The 19,070-nt window shown below is 38.4% G+C and overlaps 1 protein-coding gene and 1 pseudogene across 1 annotated transcript in view; both read right to left on the bottom strand.

The window, feature by feature from the left end:
- nup210 (nucleoporin 210) overlaps positions 1 to 19,070 on the bottom strand; it is a 119,739-nt gene that overhangs the window by 52,260 nt on the left and 48,409 nt on the right. The window contains exons 11-20 of the mRNA XM_059649854.1: positions 17,405 to 17,542; positions 15,668 to 15,823; positions 12,412 to 12,610; positions 6,773 to 6,918; positions 3,829 to 4,050; positions 2,354 to 2,527; positions 1,377 to 1,569; positions 1,176 to 1,282; positions 888 to 992; positions 694 to 795 (exon numbers count right to left, since the gene is read on the bottom strand). Of these exons, the coding sequence (XP_059505837.1) occupies positions 694 to 795; positions 888 to 992; positions 1,176 to 1,282; positions 1,377 to 1,569; positions 2,354 to 2,527; positions 3,829 to 4,050; positions 6,773 to 6,918; positions 12,412 to 12,610; positions 15,668 to 15,823; positions 17,405 to 17,542 (1,542 nt within the window). The remainder of the gene's footprint in view (positions 1 to 693; positions 796 to 887; positions 993 to 1,175; positions 1,283 to 1,376; positions 1,570 to 2,353; positions 2,528 to 3,828; positions 4,051 to 6,772; positions 6,919 to 12,411; positions 12,611 to 15,667; positions 15,824 to 17,404; positions 17,543 to 19,070) is intronic.
- On the bottom strand, positions 15,446 to 15,564 carry LOC125460620 (5S ribosomal RNA; annotated as a pseudogene).

Here is a 19,070-nt window from a genome sequence, read left to right on the forward strand (position 1 = left end):
CTGCTACGCGTTGGTCAGGAGCAAAAAAGTGGCAATTGCTGCTGTGTTAAATTCATATATTTCTGGCACAGTCTGCAGCTGCTGCAACTCAGAACCCGTACTGAAGCTAAATTAAATTAATGGCTGCCTTGTCCATGTAACAGGAGATTGGGTGGAGGGCAGGGAATGTAATTCCACATTGCTAAAAGTAAGTAGCTTTCATGAATTTATTAGTGCAGAACATCAGAAGGAAAGCTACTTAGCTTTCTAGAGTACTGAATTTTCCTCCAACTGTGTTAAACTTAGGTTTGCACAAGCTTTACACCAACCACTATACTAATCTTTAAAACAAATTTTATGTAAGAATTTTCAATTCCTGTAAAATAAGCCATGTTCTTAAAATTAACGTTTCACACCTTAAAACATTTCATATAACTTTGGCCACTGCATTTTAGCCATCCAGTGCTTTCAAGACTACAGATCCAAGTAAACAGAGCTGACGTTTCGGGTCCGGTGACCCGTACTCAGAGGAAGGGTCACCGGACCCGAAACGTTAACTGTTTTCTCCTTCACAAACGCCGACAGACCTGCCGAGCTATTCCAGCAACTTTGTTTTTGTTCCTGATTTACAGCATCCGCAGTTATTTTAGTTTTTATTAAACCTTGGAAGTTCTCCCATCCCCCACACTATCGTATAAATAATGATTCACTCACCTGAGCAATTGCGTGAGCCTCCTGGTAGTTGATCGTTGCTAGATTTGTTGCAGTTGTATTAATGAAAAAATATCCTGATCCTTCCTTGAGTGAAAGCTCTGCCTTTTAACCAGAAAAAGATCGAAAACTCTAAAGTTAACAAAAACAGATCTTATTTGAGCATATATCTCAAAAAGAAAGTAACATATCTTTACCTTAACGTTAGGATGGTTGTAAATGGTGACATTGTCCGGGATAACTTTGACATCTTCCACAAGCAACAATTCAATTGTGGCAGATACAGGGATCAATGGATCATACTATTATAAAAAGAAAGAATCAATAAAGTTAGAATACTCAATATTCGTTGTTTTTAAACTTCTAACCGGATAACAAGTAAACAATGACAATACAATACTAGGGTTTAAATGATTCCTCATTAAAGAAAATACTCAGTTGCCCAAGTCTGCACTGAGTTATTTTACTCCAACTAGTTAACATACCATAGATTTAACATTAGCTGCATTGAGATGTTCCTGCTGATAGCCTGTTGCAGTTGCAGTAATAGACGTAGTCCCAGATTCATGATGAACCAGCACAGTTTGTAAACCTGATTAAAAAGATAAAGTAAAATGCACCATCCAACTAAACAAACTATTCCATTTTAACAATATATACCAACAAACTTTTAATCATGTCAATACCATGTTGTTTCTTTTGTCCATTTCCATGATCTTTTTCATTCATTTGCATAGGCATACTGAGTTCAATGCTGGCTAGGGAAAGTTTTGATGATTCCCAAATAATGCTAAGGGAGGAAAAGTTATCAAATCTACGTCCTTGCTGATCATATGCTTCCAAGTCGAGGACTGGGTTACGATAGTTTGATACAGGGACCTAGAAGATAAAAAGTATTACAATGTAATATTTTGAAACAATTTGAAATTAAAAAGGTCCAACAGAAAAATAAAAGTCCAATTAACTGCACTGACTTGACATGCATACAGCAATTGCAGTTGGCTAACAGTATTGTGACTTGATTAGAAATCAAGAACCTACAGACATGTTTGAATCCTATCATGTGGATGGTGAAGTTTTAGTTCAATCAGTATCCAAAATTAAAAAGCTAACCCAAATGACTATGTAACCAAGGTTGATTATTATAAAACTCATCTGGTTTACTAATTTGCTTAGTGAAGGAAGTCTGACATCCCTCCCTGGCTTGGCCAGGCCTACATGTGACTCCACTCAGCAATGTGGCTGACTCATAACTGCCCTTTGAGAAATTAGGGATGAGCAATAAACTCCGGCTAGCCAGTGACACCCATTTCCCACAAGTGAAAAAAGTAAAAACCAAGTGTATTAAATATCTGATTGGAACATGGTAACCATTTTAGAAATATAAACAAATATTCCCCCCCCGGCCCTTTATTCATTCCGTGGTGTTGGCTGGCTGGACAAGCATTTATTGCCCATCAGTCATCATTAGACTCTCAATTCCAGATATTTATCAAGTTCAAATTCCACCATCTGCCATGGTGGATTCAAACCCAGGTCCCCAGAATATTACCCGGGCCTCTGGGTTGACAGTCTAGCGATAATGCCACTAGGCTATTGCCTCCCCACCATTGCAGTCAAACATTCATTTTTCAATTTTACAGAACATCGAATAGAGACTTACAACTTGTTTATTTTGTTGAAGCAAAGGACATGATAAATCCAGTTGAGGATTCAGATATATCGGAGTCAAAGTGATCCTAGATGGGGGAGCACAGATAAACTTGACAACAGCTGGTTCCACTGCAGGCAAAGTATTTTTTAAACTAGGTTTGTTCCCCACTGTCAAAGCCAACACCTAGGGGAGAAGAAAATACATACAATACATAGTTTAGAGTGACAAACATGAACTAATGGATCTGACATATTCCTTACATCAGGAGGAAAACAGCAGCTTTCCTCAATCAAAGATCGCAAAGAATCAGATAGTACACAGACCAATTAAATTCAGCACTATTTGTACGTGCAGACATTTTCCTTGTATTTGGTCACGAGATGTGAACATTGCCGAAAAAACCCAGCATTTAAGTCTTATTCCAAAAGTTTCTCAAGGCAGCAGCAATGAGTTGTCTTTTCGAATCATATTGTCAGTAAAAACTACAGTATCATTAGCTCCATGGTTTTGACCCAGCCAAAAATCACACAACATTCTGACATGGGAGTGAGACACATTTTGGAATCCTGCACATGGTTTCCATGAGATTTCACAAAATCAAAGAAATTCAACCCAACTTTTTTCCACAGTGGTGTTTTTGCTGAGAATTTCCACCCAATTTTCCTTACTTATATCTAACAATGCAGCCCTTTATGCACTCAACACTTCCGATGATGATTTAAAGAGATGGTCCTTCCCTTGCTCTTTTATATGGCAAACATTGCAAGTGTCAAAGCTTTTGTTGAAGAGCCATTTACCAAGTTGCTATAGTGCATCTTTATATGATATACACTGCTTTCACTGTGCACTGATGCTGTGAGGGAGGAAATTAATGATTAACTAGTGGACAGGGTACCTGTCCTTTTAATAATCCTATAAATATGCCTATTCAATGACAACTGCCTTGGGCTGTGTTGTGCTGCTCTCATTCCAGCAAGTGGAAAACGTCCATTATTCTCCCAAGCTGTACCTTGAAGATTGTGGACAGGCAGTGGAATAGGGAGCAGATTAATTTACCTCAGAATTCCCAGCAACTGATGTGTGTTTATAGCCAGAACATTTCCAGTCACACTTCTGGTCAACGGCAACACTCCAGGATCTGATGGTGCAGATTTATTAATTGTAATTGGCATGGAATAAAAGGGGAAGGTAATCATATTGTTTCCTGTTGAAGACAGTAATTGCCTTGCATTTGTGTGTTGGCAATGTTACTTGCTACTCATGAGCCCAAACCTGTATGATGTGATAGGACAGCACCCCAAAGAATTCCTACAATGTCCTTTGTGCTACTTAGGATTCCAAACATTCGAGGGCACTCTCGCAAAAAATAAATGCAAAAAGACTGAATATAGTCAGCATATTAGTGTATAATTTTACAGCACGGAGGAAACTGCTGTACAGCTTAAGTTTACTAATACAAAATACAGAGAAATATTTTTTCTTACCTGCTCTCCCAATGCTGTACAAGTAGCTCTCACTACATGCTTAGGTTGATTTCTAAATGCTGGGGAGGTAATCAGGTGAAGAATAATACTTCCTTCATTTTCAGCTGTAAGGTCTCTAAAGAACTTTGAGGGTTCCAAAACCCAGGGCCTGGGACCTCCTTCAAACAGCATATCCTTTGAGGATCCCAAAGTTACCAAGGCAACAGATACTGGATCAACAGCCTGAATTTGTTTTTAAAAATAAAGGGCAGATAAAAATGATATGGGTTATCACTGTTTCAAAATTCAAATTTCTGCAAATTAGTAATATGAATGCAAATTAAGTTTTGCACTGAAACTTTATTTCAATGCATTTTTATTTCAAAACCATGGTTTATGAATTACAACTAATGGAAAACCATTGCAGAAATACAAGTTCTGGTCATTTGAATATTTTAGAATAACGCAATATCATGCAAAAAAAACTAATGTTGAATCTAGCAGAGGTAACTTCTAAATATGGCATGTACTGTATAATACACAAAGGTCAGTCCAAATAAAAGAGGACCATGCATTTATCATTCACAATGATAACAAGTAATGTTTCACATTAGAGTTTGTGGAAATTAACTTGACAATAAAGTGTACATGTATGTTAGGAGCTTGCAGCTGTAGAAGCTTTTCTTGTTGTTGTTGACGGGGAGGGATTTAGAAGAAACAATGTTGTGACTTTCAAGTAGAGCAGTCAAAGGGACCAACAGTAGGCTAGACAGCACCTCCAATTGTTTGGGCCAAATAATTTGATCATGATTTGTCTGTTCCTTTGAATATGCAGTTATTAAGAATTGGCAAGTGCCAATGTTTGTATTCCTTCCGTGTTGCTTGCATCCAAAAATCAAGAGGAGTTGCTATTTAATATGGCAAGAGCTTACAGACATGCGAGTAATATTTCTACTCATTCCCTGCATGGATTTCAGTTAGGCAAGTGATGTATCACTAAATTTTGCCTGAACTAGGTTTTGTACTAAGTTGACTGCAGGATTATTTTAGAACTCCACAAAATATAGGTGCAACTGATTGTTAGATACTACTACAAGTCTGAATTTGGAATTCAGAACTGTTTGTTCCAATCATAAAGACACTGGTAACTTGATGCGTTACAATGGATTTACATTCAGTCAATTTTCTTCAGTGCCCTTGGTTATTATTTTGTAATCATGTTCTTAAGCTCTTCCCAATGCTTTCAAGACAGTCCAAAGATGTTTTTGAGTACTTTCTCTGAACTAAACGTTTAAAATTCTCTTCATTGGAGTGTGAATATATGAGCAGTCAACAAGTCCTCTCTTAGTTGCTTTGACTAAGATACATGTATGCATTTAAGATACATTTTATAGAGCTGTTTTAACACAGATCACTAAACACTAGCCAAGTTGATCAATTGTTACAAGTATACTAATTTCAACATATTTAATGGATTAATTACTTCAAATAGAACATTAATGTTAAGTAATCAATAAAATAGTTTTCCTCCATGCCATAATGTATTCTTTTCCTATACAATGATGTTATCTAAATGGAAACCCTTTCCTTGACTGCATACATTAAAAGGTGAACAAAATTAAATCATCTATCACACAAATCAACTGTTAAATCACTTGCACACAGCAAATAAATAGAGGCCACTAGCAAAAAAACTCCTTTACTACTGCTTTCTGATTTGTGCTCCAGACATTGGGTCAGCACTATCTGGTCAAAACATTCACTTCTTTTTCTGTCTTCTAGATCTCTACTTCACCGAAATTAAAGCAGTAGCTGGTATTTCAAATGCTTCCTCTATTACCCTCAATATATGCCCATGCTACATCATAAGCTGTATTATTGACTTAGCAGTCTATGACAGCTATGTTTTTAAGAGGTCCACGTAACAATGAAGGAGTGATCATGTAACGCAACGTCATAACAGAAATCAGTATGCAAATTTTTACCTTCCATTACATGAGTTCTACATAAAAGACATGTTGATCCAAAAAGTTGTCCCACAGTAAACCACAACACTGCAGGTGGTTATTTTTCATAGTACTCTTAATTCAAGATGGGTTAGAGAGCTCCTTGAAAATCCACAAATATTTGTAAAACTGTAAATTTCTTCATGAACATTATGAGCACCATTTCGGATTCAGACTGTTCAGAATCTTGGTGCCCTGATTATTGACATACCGAGCTTTCAACTCGGTATCCGCATCCTCACTCAAGACTTCCCACTTCCAATTCTCTAACAGTAGATACCCTTTCCTCACTTCTGTCCATCGGTCCCTGAAAAAAACCTCAACCTGGTCACCTCCAGACAAAATTAATCCATACTATCTCAATCAGTTCTCCATTCTCCATCAATTATCTCTGCAACTTACAATCCATTTCATGCCAAGACCAAATTACCCTTTGTCTTGGTGTTATTTTGGCTTACTATTTCCGAAGGATTTGAAATTTGTGGTCCACTTTTCAATTTTGAATGGGTTCACCTTACCCCTCATCTCTAACCTGCTCCATCTTCATAATCTCTTCCAAACTTAGTGGCTCTGGCTAGTGACTGATGAACCTGTTATTATCAGCCGTGCTTGAACCTCATGATACTATACTTTAGAACTCACCCCTGCAGCCTCAATTGTACTGGTTCTTTGTTTTTTTGTTGTCACAGCCCTTTTAAAAATAAGGTTTTCATTTTTAAACTTCTTTCCTAACGCCTATTGAACTGGCTAACAGTTTTCCTGGCACCTCAGGATTTGCCTTGGGAGAATAATAAAACTTGATAAACAAAAGATGTGTAAATTTACACAAATGGCAACACTAAAATGACTGCACCTGTGGAGCAACTCAAACATTAGATTATCATGATTTGTACAGAAGAGCAACAGTTGAGGGAGCTGGGCACAGCCATATATACAAACTTTGTATTGTTAACACTTACTTTGAGTGGCACATATGCAACAATAGTGATGGAGGTTGTAAGGTACACATGACCATGACTATAGCTAACCACAAGAGTTGTGTAACCCTGAGCCTCCGCTTGAACTCTTATTCCACTGCAGTGTTTAGGGCCTGGATCCAGTCTCCCTGGTAACAAACAAATTTTATAAAAATAGCCTTCATAAAAACTTTAAAAACACAAATATAGATGTACAACCTTGAGATTTATATGACAGAGGCTGGAAAAGCACAGCAGTATCAGAGCTGTCTGACCTGCTGTGCTTTTCCAGTTTCACACCTATAGACTCTGGCTTCGAGCATTTACAGTCCTTTTGACTCCAACCTTGAGATGCTATGTAACAATACTAAATCTGATCATTTGTTCTAATATTTGGATCTGAGTGTTGAATAAACAGAACACATTTCCTTTTGAGCAAAAGTAAACTCTTCCCATTCAAGAAGATAGGTAATGCTGAATGAAAACGTTGTTTGAATATTCAAGCCCAGTTGCTCCATTGAGCCTACATAAGTCACTCCATGATGGGTAGTATTAATATCATTTAAACTGTAGGAAATTTTTAATGGGAATTTTCTATCCTGCCATAAATTTCCCAAGTATGAAACTGTACAAAGTAAACAGATTTGTACTGATTAAACATGGGTCTTTTTCACATACATCCACCTTGGTTAAACAAGTATGCACAAATTAAACTAAAAATGAGCTCTGTGACTCAAGTCACTGGATGTTAATAGCCAGGGTTAAGCAAAAACACATACTACATTCTATATTGGGAATACTGCTTCACAATTTAGCTATGAACTTTATGATGCAGGTTTCAAAAAATGAAGTAGGTTGGTACTAACCAACAATGGCAAAGAAACTTTACAAGCAGTCTTCAAAAGTACATCTTCCCCTCCTGATAATCCAAATCAATATTTCTTCCTCCCTGCTGAAATACTAGAGCTCTTTGGGTGGGATATGAATTTACAAACAGCAGCACCTCCAAGTACTTCACTGTAGCTAAAAGTTATTTGTATGTTTTTCAGAGTTTCTCAATGAGCTATTTCAATGGGGTTGTTAGTTGGGGAAAGAAGGGAGAAAAAGGATAGCATTGACACCAAAACCAGTGCTCAGTGCAGCCTAGAAAGTCAATAAACAATAAAGATTCTTGGCTAACCTTTGCCTCCCTAAGTTGGGAGCAGGTAGGTCAACTGTCCTGAGAAAGGGTCACCAGACCTGAAACGGTAACTCTGATTTCTCTTCACAGATATTGCTGAGTTTTTCCAGCTACTGCTGGATTTGTTTCTGATTCATAGCATCCACAGTTCTTGTGCTTTTTTAAAAAAAAACTGTTCCTTCATAGTGGTGGCTAGCAATAGAAGCTGGGACCTTCCTGGTTTGCAGGGTTCAGTGGCCTGCTAAGTAAACTTCCAAACACCCACAAAAATAGTTTTCCTTGAAGATACATTGTCAATAAGATATTTTACTTTGTCATCAAGAAAATCATGTAATTAAAACTAATGCTAAACAAACTTACATTACAAATTTAAGTTCTACACAATGGTGAGTTACATTGTGAAAACAGAAAAGATCTAGATGGCATTGACAAGGATGATTCCTAACTTGATGAATATCTGCTACTCCAAAAGCAGCAAGGATCCTGGAGCTGTTTATGTCCCTTTTGTCTGGTTTCAGGAGGTATAAATAGGCTGAATTACAATTACACCTCACTTTTCAGCTCAGTCCAGACCATCAAAAGAACAATACAAATCAGAAATTACATTTTGTGCAGCCCATTACAAAATATATAAAAGGCTGCATTAGTGCTCCTACTGATAAACTTTTCCAGACTTGTAAATTGGGAGTACGGGGGACACAAAATTAAACAATGTCAGATTAAGACTGGACTGAATGAGAAGCTTCTTTCAAAGAGTCGTGAAACTCTGTAGTACGTTACTGGCTGATGTGGTGACTGTGGACTGTGTGCGTCTTTGAGGCTTACATACTTAAAACTCTTGCAATGGAGGGCAATATACCATTTGCTTTCCTTACGCACCGGTGTGCTTGTTGTGTTTAAATACTTGCTCATCAGATGTGGGCACTGTTGGCACTTACTGCCAAACAGTGCAGTTAAGAGTTAACCACATTGCTGTGCGTTTGGAGTTACATAGATTAAACCAGGTAAGGATTACAAATTTCCTTCCCTAAAGGGACTTTACTGATGTTTACAACTGACAAACACTACGTAGTCACCAGTACACTAGTATTTTATTCCAGACTTTTACGGAATACAAATTTCACTGTCTACCATGCTGGGATTCAAACACCTGTCCCCAGAACATCAGACTAGGGCTAATGGTACTTGTCTAATTACTATTATCACTACATTGCTGTCTCCTTGCAATTTGATCAGCAATGACTTTATTAAATGGTAGAGCAAGCTAGAGGGGTTGAATGGCCTACTTCCACCTTATATTAAAATGCATGTACTACACTTCCTGCACAATCACTATTTGGTTTTCCAGTCGCTGTAACATTCATATGGCCAATGATTTACTCAACAGTAACTTTATCTCAACCATTGATATCTTAGTCCTAAATAAAGCCATTACTCACTCAGCTTGGTTATTCCCAGCTATACGACTCACCCCTGACTCCTTAAGCGTTGCATTATGATCCTAAAAGTATCTAGAGATGGTGGATGCACTGGTTGTAATTTTCTCCAGAATCCAATGATTTTTTGGAAGTATGAAACCTGAAAACTATCAACGTGGCACCCCTATTCAAAAAGAGGGACAGCAGCAAAAACCATTAGCTTAACATCTATGGATGGGAAAGCGTAGGTATAGAGTCTCGCAGTGGATTTTCAGAGTATGTACAAGGCACCTCACAAACGTTTAAGACATTAGAGCCCATGCTGTTGAAGGTAGTATATTGGCATGGATAGAGAGTTAGCAAATGGGCAGGGAACAGACAGGACACTAAGCGGCTCTTTTTCAGATTGGTGATCTGTGCCCAGTGGGGGTCCACTAGGGCAGCAACAGTTTACAACATACATCGGTTACTTGGAGGAAGGATGCAAATCTACACAGCCAGATTTGCAGACAACACTAAAATAGATGGGAATTGCGAGAGGCAAGAGAAACAGCTTAGAGAGATATTGATCTGTTAAGTAAAAGGGCAAAAATTTTGCAAATGAAATACAACGTGGGAAAATGTGAAGTTATTCATTTGGAATAGAAAATAAAAAAAGATTATTATTTAAAGGTTGAAAAACTACAGAAAGCTGCAAAGCAGAGCAACTTGGGAACAGTTGTGCATCAGACACAAAGCTAGCATGTAGATGCAGATAATCAGGAAGGTGAATGGAATGGAGGCCCATATTTCAACAGGCACTGAGTGTAAGAATAGGGAAGTTTTACAGCAAATCCACAAGGTTATGGTGAGACCACATTTGTAGTACTGTAAGCAGTTTTCATCCCCTTATCTAAAGGTGTCATTTTGTTGGAGGAAGTTCAGAATGATTCCCAGTATTGAGGGGCTGTCTTAAGAGCAAAGGTTAAAGTTGTTCGAACTATACTTACTGGAATTCAGAATAATTAGAGGTGACCTCATTAAGACATATAGGATTCTTAAAGGGCTTGACAGGCTAAGTGCTCGGACAATGTTTCCTCTCCTGGGAGAGTCCTGGACCAGGGGACATCGTCTCAGAACGAAGGGGGCAACAATTTAAGATCCATATAAGGAGGATTTTCTTCTCTTAGGAGGTTGACTGTGTTTGGAACTCATTACCACAGGGAACCGTGGCACAGAGTCCTCGTGTATATTTAAGCTGAGATGGAGAGAACAATAGTCATGAGAGGAGTCCAGGGTTGCAAAGGAAATAAAGGAAAGTGGATGTGAGGCATGTCAGATCAGCCATTATCCTATTGAACGGCACAGGAGCTCAAGTGGCCAAATGGCCTTCTCCTGTCTTTATGACATATGATCTTATGTTCATAGGTCCAACAGTCATAAACTCAATGGATGTAGTAGACAACCCTTTCAGCCACTCAACTAGATCTGACTGGACCACGTAGAAATGTAACTGAAACCTCCTTACTATTTTCTAAGCATTCTGGGTGCAAAGAAAACCCTGGTTTATTTTTCGACTGCAAATTATCTTAATACCTGCCCACATAATATGCATGAAGAGTTCATGCATTTCTTTGATACTAAAATGAAGATCATCCTACCAACTACTGGACCAGTCTGATTTGGCTGCAGCCTTCAACGTGGTTGGCCATGACATCCTCCTCCAAGCCTCTCTGAGTTGGATGAGATTGCTTTTACCTTATTCCACTTATAATCTCATTGCAGCCATTAAAAAAAATCACCTGAAATAGCTCTCTTCCAGTTTCGACATTGTTAGCTCTGGTATCCCTCAAGACACTATTTCTCATCTACAATCTGCTATGATAATATAAGGCGGCACAGTTTTCATTTTCAAAGTTAAGACATCCAACCTCCCTTGCCATGACCCCTTGACTCCTTTTTTTGCTGCTAAATTAACAGTGTTTGTGAGTCATGCAACACAGGATACAGTGAGCAGAAATTCCTCTTATTGAATACTGCGAAGATTTAAGTCATTGCTATCAGTGCTTGGATAAAATGCTTTTTTGATACTAATTCAAATCATATCCCAGGCAACAGTCTGAGATCATAAATTCACCTGCTGAAATACTCTACCGTGCCTTCGTCCCCTCTAAACCCTGGTTATTTCAACATAACCAGAGCTAGCCTCCCACATTTCATACTCTAAAAACTTGCAATCATCAACAACTCTGACACCTGTGTCTGAGCTCATCAAATTTGTTCACCTTTCTCCTGTGCTCACTGAGCTACACTGGCACCCTAAAGAAATACCTTGCTTTAAACTCCTCACCCTTTCCAACCTCAAATCTCTTACAGCTTCACAGATCCCAGTGCTAGTTTAATTCTGGACTTTATGACTTCAACTGCTCCACTGATGGGCACACATTCAGTTGCCTGAGCTTCGAACCATGAAATCACGAGCCCATCTCTTGGATCATGCTCTGGGACTTAACATTTTATTACATGGTCTGTTGCCATACCTTGTTTTATAAAAGTGCCTCTGAAGTGCCTCGAGACACATTCCATTAAGAGAGCTACATAAAGTATATTATTACTGTGAAGTACTTTACAGCCCACTCCTGTACTTCTTGAAGATTTGTTGTTAACGTGTGGTATTATTGCTGGAGGGTTAATCCAGAGACCCAGACAATATTATGGGGACCTGGGTTCGAATCCTGCCATAGCAGGTAGTAGAATTAAGAATCCAATGATGACCGTGAAGCTACTGTCAATTGTTGTAAAAACCCATCTGCTTCACTAATGTCCTTTAAGGAAGAAAACTGCCATTCTTACCTGGTCTGGCTTACATGTGACTCCAGACCCACAGCAATGTGGTTGACTCATAGCTGCCCTCTGGGCAATTAGGGGTGGGCAATAAATACTGCCTAGCAGTGACAGCCTCATCCATTAAAAGAAAGAAGAATAAAGCCTGAAAAGAATCTAAACAGATATTAACACTTTTCTTTCATTGTTCTTAACTCATTAGAGAAAATGTTTCTCATTACCTTCTACAGTTTTGAAAATACCACGATTTTCAATTTCCACCACGAGATCAAAATGGGAGCAGTCAGTTAACATAACTTTTTCTTCAGTCTCCTCATTCATGAGACCGTAAATTTTGAGTGGTAAATCCAATATTTGTCCTACTCGAGCTTCTACCTGGCAAGGTTCAAATTCCATCTGGATCGGCTCAATTACATAAACCTCAAAAAGAGAAACAGCATTAAAAACTGAAATCAAAAACATCACAACTAAAATTTATCACAAGTTATTATCCAGCAAAGCACTGAACTTTTTTTTAGAAAAAACGAGCACAGCATTACTGGTATTAACTTCACTAACCAGGCAATTGTCTGGAACTCGGTTCATATCTGAATAGGGCCATGGAATTTCATAGTCACCAAGCAATCAGACAGCTGCTGTGTAAATATCTCATCCCAAAGATGATTTATCCAATATAGCTTTGCTTGTATCAACCGATAATGAGACTAGTCTGAAATGGATATTGCACTCAACTCCTTCTGACTCAACACTGATTGCATGATGTAACAAAAATTCAGCTTAACACATTGGTAAAACAAAATTGTGATCACTATTTTATACACAAATATTCAGTTTGAAGTTTATTGAAATCATTCTCATTTTAGTGCCAGTAGCACTTTTAACTTAGTAAAAACAATGAAACAAAAATCTGATACTTATTCTAAAATAAGTGCAAAATCACGTGCTACCCATAACAAATCTCCTAATTTTTGTAAGCTTCATTTGTTAGTCAAATGTTTCAGACTGCTACACCAAAATAGCATACTTTCCTCCTTTAAAAGAGAGACATTTTGTAGGAGGACCTAAACAAACAAACTAAAAATTTTATCATATTGCCAATTTTAACAGTCTGGTTACATTTATCCTGAAAAAAGTGATTAAACAATGAGAACCAGATACACAATAAGCTAATTTTGCAGCACTTTGAGCACAGTTCAAGGTGATGACAAAACTGAGGTAAAGTTTTACTTTTTTTCTTTTAAAAGGGGCTATGCAAGCCTGGTAAAATCTTGGACCATGGAGTATTTTTACAGAATAATGCACATCTCAATCTGAACACCTATTTATTATCCAACATCAATCATTTGAGTATGTTTTTAGAAAATTGAAGTGCACGCATGATTTTTAAGTATTAAAGACACCAATCTTATCATCAGTTTATTATGTTTCCATAAGACCATAAGACATAGGAGTGGAAGTAAGGCCATTCAGCCCATCAAGTCCACTCCGCCATTTAAATCATGGCTGATGGGCATTTCAACTCCACTTCCCTGCATTCTCCCCCATTTCCATTAGTTCAAACTTAGAATGATTTTGACACTGGCCTGCATTGTATTTTAAATTGAAATAGCAGTGCATCACTTTAATAAGAAAAATCGGAGAAGCTCAACGGAAGTGGAGTTTCACCGAGGAACTGTCAGCGTAGTTAACTTGACACAATCCATACACAGAAGCAAAACGATCAGATTGAAACAATGGATTGAAAGTTTGTGCATGCATTTATTTATCGTTTCAAACAAATTTGAACATCTTTAGGAACCAGATTCTGCACTTCAATACAAAGGTCATTCTGCTTGCTTGAGAATAATTAAGATCCATGTCATTAAGAGATAACACGGTGTGAAGCTGGACGAACACAGTGGGCCAAGGAGCATCGGGGGAGCAGGAAAGCTTGACGTTTTGGGTCAGGACCCTTCTTCAGAAATGGGGGACGGGAAGGGATTCTGAAATAAATAGGGAGACAGGGAAGGCGGATAGAAGATGGATAAAGGAGAAGATATTGGCCTGCTGTGTTCATCCAGCTTCACACTGTGTTATCTCAGATTCTCCAGCATCAGCAGTTCCTACTATCTCCATATCATTAAGAGTTTACTTACACTGGCATCTAACTTTTTTTGTCAAATTTAGTTGGGTACCTATGATGCAAGTATTGCAACTTTACATGTTTCAACAATGATTCTCTTAATGATATACTGTTGAACTACAGCTACCAGAGGAGCACAACAAACTATATAGCAACTTGCTACTTTCCACACTTAATTGTGGGAGTCATGGGCAGAAGTTGATGTTCACCGTTACTGAAAAGTAAATTGAGCAAAGTGTTACTGGTTTCGCTTTTGCAGCCAAACTAAATGCTTTACTGCTTCAATTTCATAGAGTCCCTACAGTGCGGAAACAGGTCCTTTGACTAAACACATCCAACCCTCTGAGCTTACCAAATCCCTATAACCCACCTAATCTACACATCCCTCAACACTACGGGTAATTTAGCATGGCCAATCCACATAGCATGCACATCTTTGGACTGTGGGAGGAAACTGGAGCACCCGGAGGAGACCCACGCAGACACGGGGAGAACATGTAAAGTCCATGCACCCAGTTGCCGCAGGGTGGAATTTAACCTGCGACCAGTTAACCCAGTTAGCGGTGCTAACTAGTGAGCCACCATGCCCAAAAACTGAAGATAAGCAATCAGGGCTTGTCCAGGGTTTCAAACTGAGCTCTCTCGCACATCTGCTACATGCAATCCCCAAAGCAAGAATCATACCCCGAGACTAATAAGCCATTGCCACAGTGATTTACATCATTGAATCTCTACAGCATGGAATCTGACGATTCTGCCCAAGGCCACACCGCCCTTGGAACCCATCCCACCCAGACGCACCCACCTCCCCGATAACCCTGCATTTCCCAAGGAAAATCTACCTACATGTCCCTGCACATTGGGGGCAATTTAACATGGCTAATCCACCTAGGCTGCACATGTTGAGGGACTGTGGAAGGAAACCACACAGTCACAGGGAGAATATACAAGCTCCACACAGTCACCCAAGGCTGGAACTGAACCTGGGTTCCTGGTGCTGTAAGGCAACAGTGCTACCCATTGAACCACCTTGCTACGAGAAAGGGAGCCAGTGGGATTCGAAGCTGTGCAGAAAAACCCAAATGAATTTCAAACCCATCACCTTAATGGCTCAGCCACGACTATAGGCCCCAAGCCTACTGCACCCTACCTTCCCAGGCGGTCTCCCATTCAAGTACCAACCAGGCCTGAGTCTGCTTAGCTTCCAAGATCAGACGAGATTGGGCATTTTCAGACTAGGATGGCCGTAGATTAATCAAAATACCTAATTTTCTCAAAACACAAACATTTTCAATTTCATAATTTCTCAAAAGGTAATGAACAAAAGTATTTAAAAATTTTAAAAAACACTTTACCATCATTTGTCCATAGTGTAATGGATTTTGAACATCATGTGCTTGTATTACGCTCAATCCTATATCACTTCCAGTTGTCATAATCCCTTTAACTGTTACTGTTGCCACAGCCTGGTTTGATGATGACCAGGTAAAATTTCCACTCCCGCCTTTAGCCTGTGCGAAACAAAAATTAAACATGTAGCAAAGGAATTATTGTATAAAGTAATTAAAATATAAAACAGCAACTGTGTTCAGAATAATCTCATTTTAATACTTGGCAAAAATTTCTTGGATGTTATATCGCATACACCTTTGTTGAAACAAAATATCAGGACATTTTAACCTTGCCACAAGCACAAAAAGAACTGCTAAATGCCAGACTGACAGAAAATTGACTGCCCTTCAAAGTAAGGCACCAGTCAATCAACTATGGCATGAAGGTGTTTTGGTAACATTTGCTTCAGAAGGGATCAGGGTGAAACTCTCTAGTGCCATACAAAGCAAATCGTTGTAATTGTTGGAGGCTACATCTTTATAGGGTTCATCAAGCTGTGTGCTCAGCCCAAACTATCTTCAGCGGCCTCAGTTGTCTTTCTTCACCATAAAGTCAGAAGTGAGAACGTTTGTCCACAACTGTAGTGTTCAGCTTCATACAGTAAGGCTTGAACAATATCCATGTTTGTGCTGATGAATAGTATACAGGATTTGCATCAAGCATTAGACAATGATCATTTCCAAGATGACGGTATCTCTCTACATTCTCCACCCACCACCGCCCCCCCCGCCAGAAATTCAACAGCATGGTCATAAGAATCCCCCATCATCATCCTGGGCTCACCATGGAACAGAAACCCGACTATACTGGCTGCATCATGGTGTGGATTCTACAGGAGGTCACGGTCCAAGAAAAGTGTACAATTAGACAATAAATAACTACCACGAATTGTTTGAGTAACTAAGTCCCATTGTCTTTTATTAAAGCAAATCAAAAACCCTTCCAAATACAAATTATTGCCTTCTGAAGGTAATGTACGCTATGTCGTATAGTCCTCTGCTGTGTTCCAATGTGATGGTGAAGCCCAGCAGCATTGCATTCCACAGTGTCAGCAAGGTTGAATTGTCTATTTTTTTTGCATAATGTTTATTCTAGTTTACCTTTGTCCTAGCTGCTCAAGGGAAATAATCCTACTACTTGAGATTGTTCTCCAGGTTATCTTGCTCATGTATTTATTTCTCACTGTGATGGACAAGCCACATTTCCTGAGCTTTACTTGCAATGAATCCTCTAACCTTAATCGCATCCAACTTTGCAAATTATATCTAAGTTTAAACAGTAAATACATTACTTCTTAGAGATTTTACCATCATGCATCTGTGCTACATGTCCGTGCCATTTAAAATAGCCTGAAGAGCAGTGCTTCAATACCAGACAATTATGTTCTTCAAAGGACCTCTGCGTAGGGCACTTTAAACTTACATTTAACGCCTATGATGTTCTGGAAGTAACTTGGGAAAATGGATAAATGATGAGCATGCTCTGGCAATTCTATTTAACAACTCTCGATTAATACAAGCATTTTAGGTGTGTGGGCTTCTAAGAGGAAGCTATGTTAAACAAAAGCAATTTCATTTTGCAAGAAACAAAATAAACTCTCAATTGATTTCTACCTGGAACACGGTAACACATTTCATTGAGAACTATTCAGCATGCAAGGAATATCAAAAAGCAGATCACATTAACAGAATGAAACGCACCTTTATTGCATACTGATAAGTTCCAGCCATCTGTTGCCAAGGAAACGTCAAAATACTTGGAGAGAGCACTATTGGATTATAAATTTCGACTTCCTGTTGGTTCCGCACAGGGACGGGCAGGGCATATGTTATTCCATTCTAAAAGATAAAATGAAAAAAAATTGAAAATATTTAGCAAAATTATGAACAAAACTGAAATAACTGAGGGAAAAAAATACAATTTCAGAAAAAGGCGGCAAAGAAAGAAACATCTACAAAGTATTTTTAAAAGTTGCTCCGAGTGAATGAAATCAAAACGTCCAATGTTTACAACATCACTGCAACATATGGCTATGTACTGACATGCAAGCAGATTGAGTAATTTATACAAAAAAAAACTTACTGTGCAACAACCTCAAAACTAATACTGAACTTTCACCAAATTAAGTTTTTAGTAAAGACACTTGGAATCTTAGTATTCAGAATAATAGCCCTATTTAAAAAATGTTTCCAATATTTCATATACTTGCTCATAACTTAATTAAAAATCTTACGGCCTTCATTTAGATGAGATGCCCTCAAAAATTTGAAGATTACTTATCCTTGCTTTATTATGGATACATTAGGAATGTATTTGTTTAAGAATAGCTTAACTGGATTGTACTGAATAAAACATCAAATGAACTACACAAATAATTATCAAAACAAAATGCGAAATAAACTGGGAAATGTGAAATAGCATGGATTTATTAGCATTTCTGATTTATTTTTCTTTATTCATTCATGCGATGAGGGAAATCGCTGGCTAGGCAACATTTATTGCCCATCCCTAATTGCCTAGAGGGCAGTTAAGATTCAACCACATTGCTGTGGGTCTGGAGTCACATGTAGACCAGACCTGGGAACGGTGACAGTTTCCTTCCCTAAAGGGCATTAGTGAACCAGATGGGTTTTTCCAACAATCAACAATGGATTCATGGTCATTAGGTTCCTAATTCCAGATATTTATTGAATTCAAATTCCACCATCTGCCATGACAGGGTTTAACCTAGGACCCCAGCACATTATCTGGGTCTCTGGATGAACAGTCGTGATAATACTAGGCCATCACCTCCTAGTTATACAGCTAAGGCATCATTTCTCTTTTTAACTTCACTTTATAATGGCAAAGTAATACACAAAAAAATTGCATTCAAGTAGTTTAAGTATGAGAAATTCAAATCTCTGATGAAATGCTAATTGATGTAGAACTTAGAGTAGATGGAAGTTTGAACCATTAAAAGGTACACCAGCACAATAAATATCGGATATGTGTAATCTCTTTTGAATGTCAAGGAGCTTCAAAGAGCCACAGCTGAAAAAAATCTATATAAGAGTTGTATATTTTAATTATGAATTTATGGATAAATGGTGGTCAGAACACCCCATAGGTAACTCCTATGCTTTTAGCAAATGAAGTGTGCACTTTTACGCAGTACTTTTCACAACCACATAAGCTTGTTCACATGCAATGTAATAGTGTTGATGTGCAACATTGTTGCAACGTACAAAACACAGCAGCCAATTTTCACCAAGTCTGACGTGCTACCATTAAATAAATGGCCAGGTTTCCTTTCCAACCACTGATTGGGGGATAAAGGTGGATTAAGACACCAGGAGCACTCCTTGAATGCTACTGTGGGAACTT

This window comes from Stegostoma tigrinum, chromosome 11 (assembly GCF_030684315.1).
Source record: "Stegostoma tigrinum isolate sSteTig4 chromosome 11, sSteTig4.hap1, whole genome shotgun sequence".
NCBI lineage: Eukaryota > Metazoa > Chordata > Chondrichthyes > Orectolobiformes > Stegostomatidae > Stegostoma > Stegostoma tigrinum.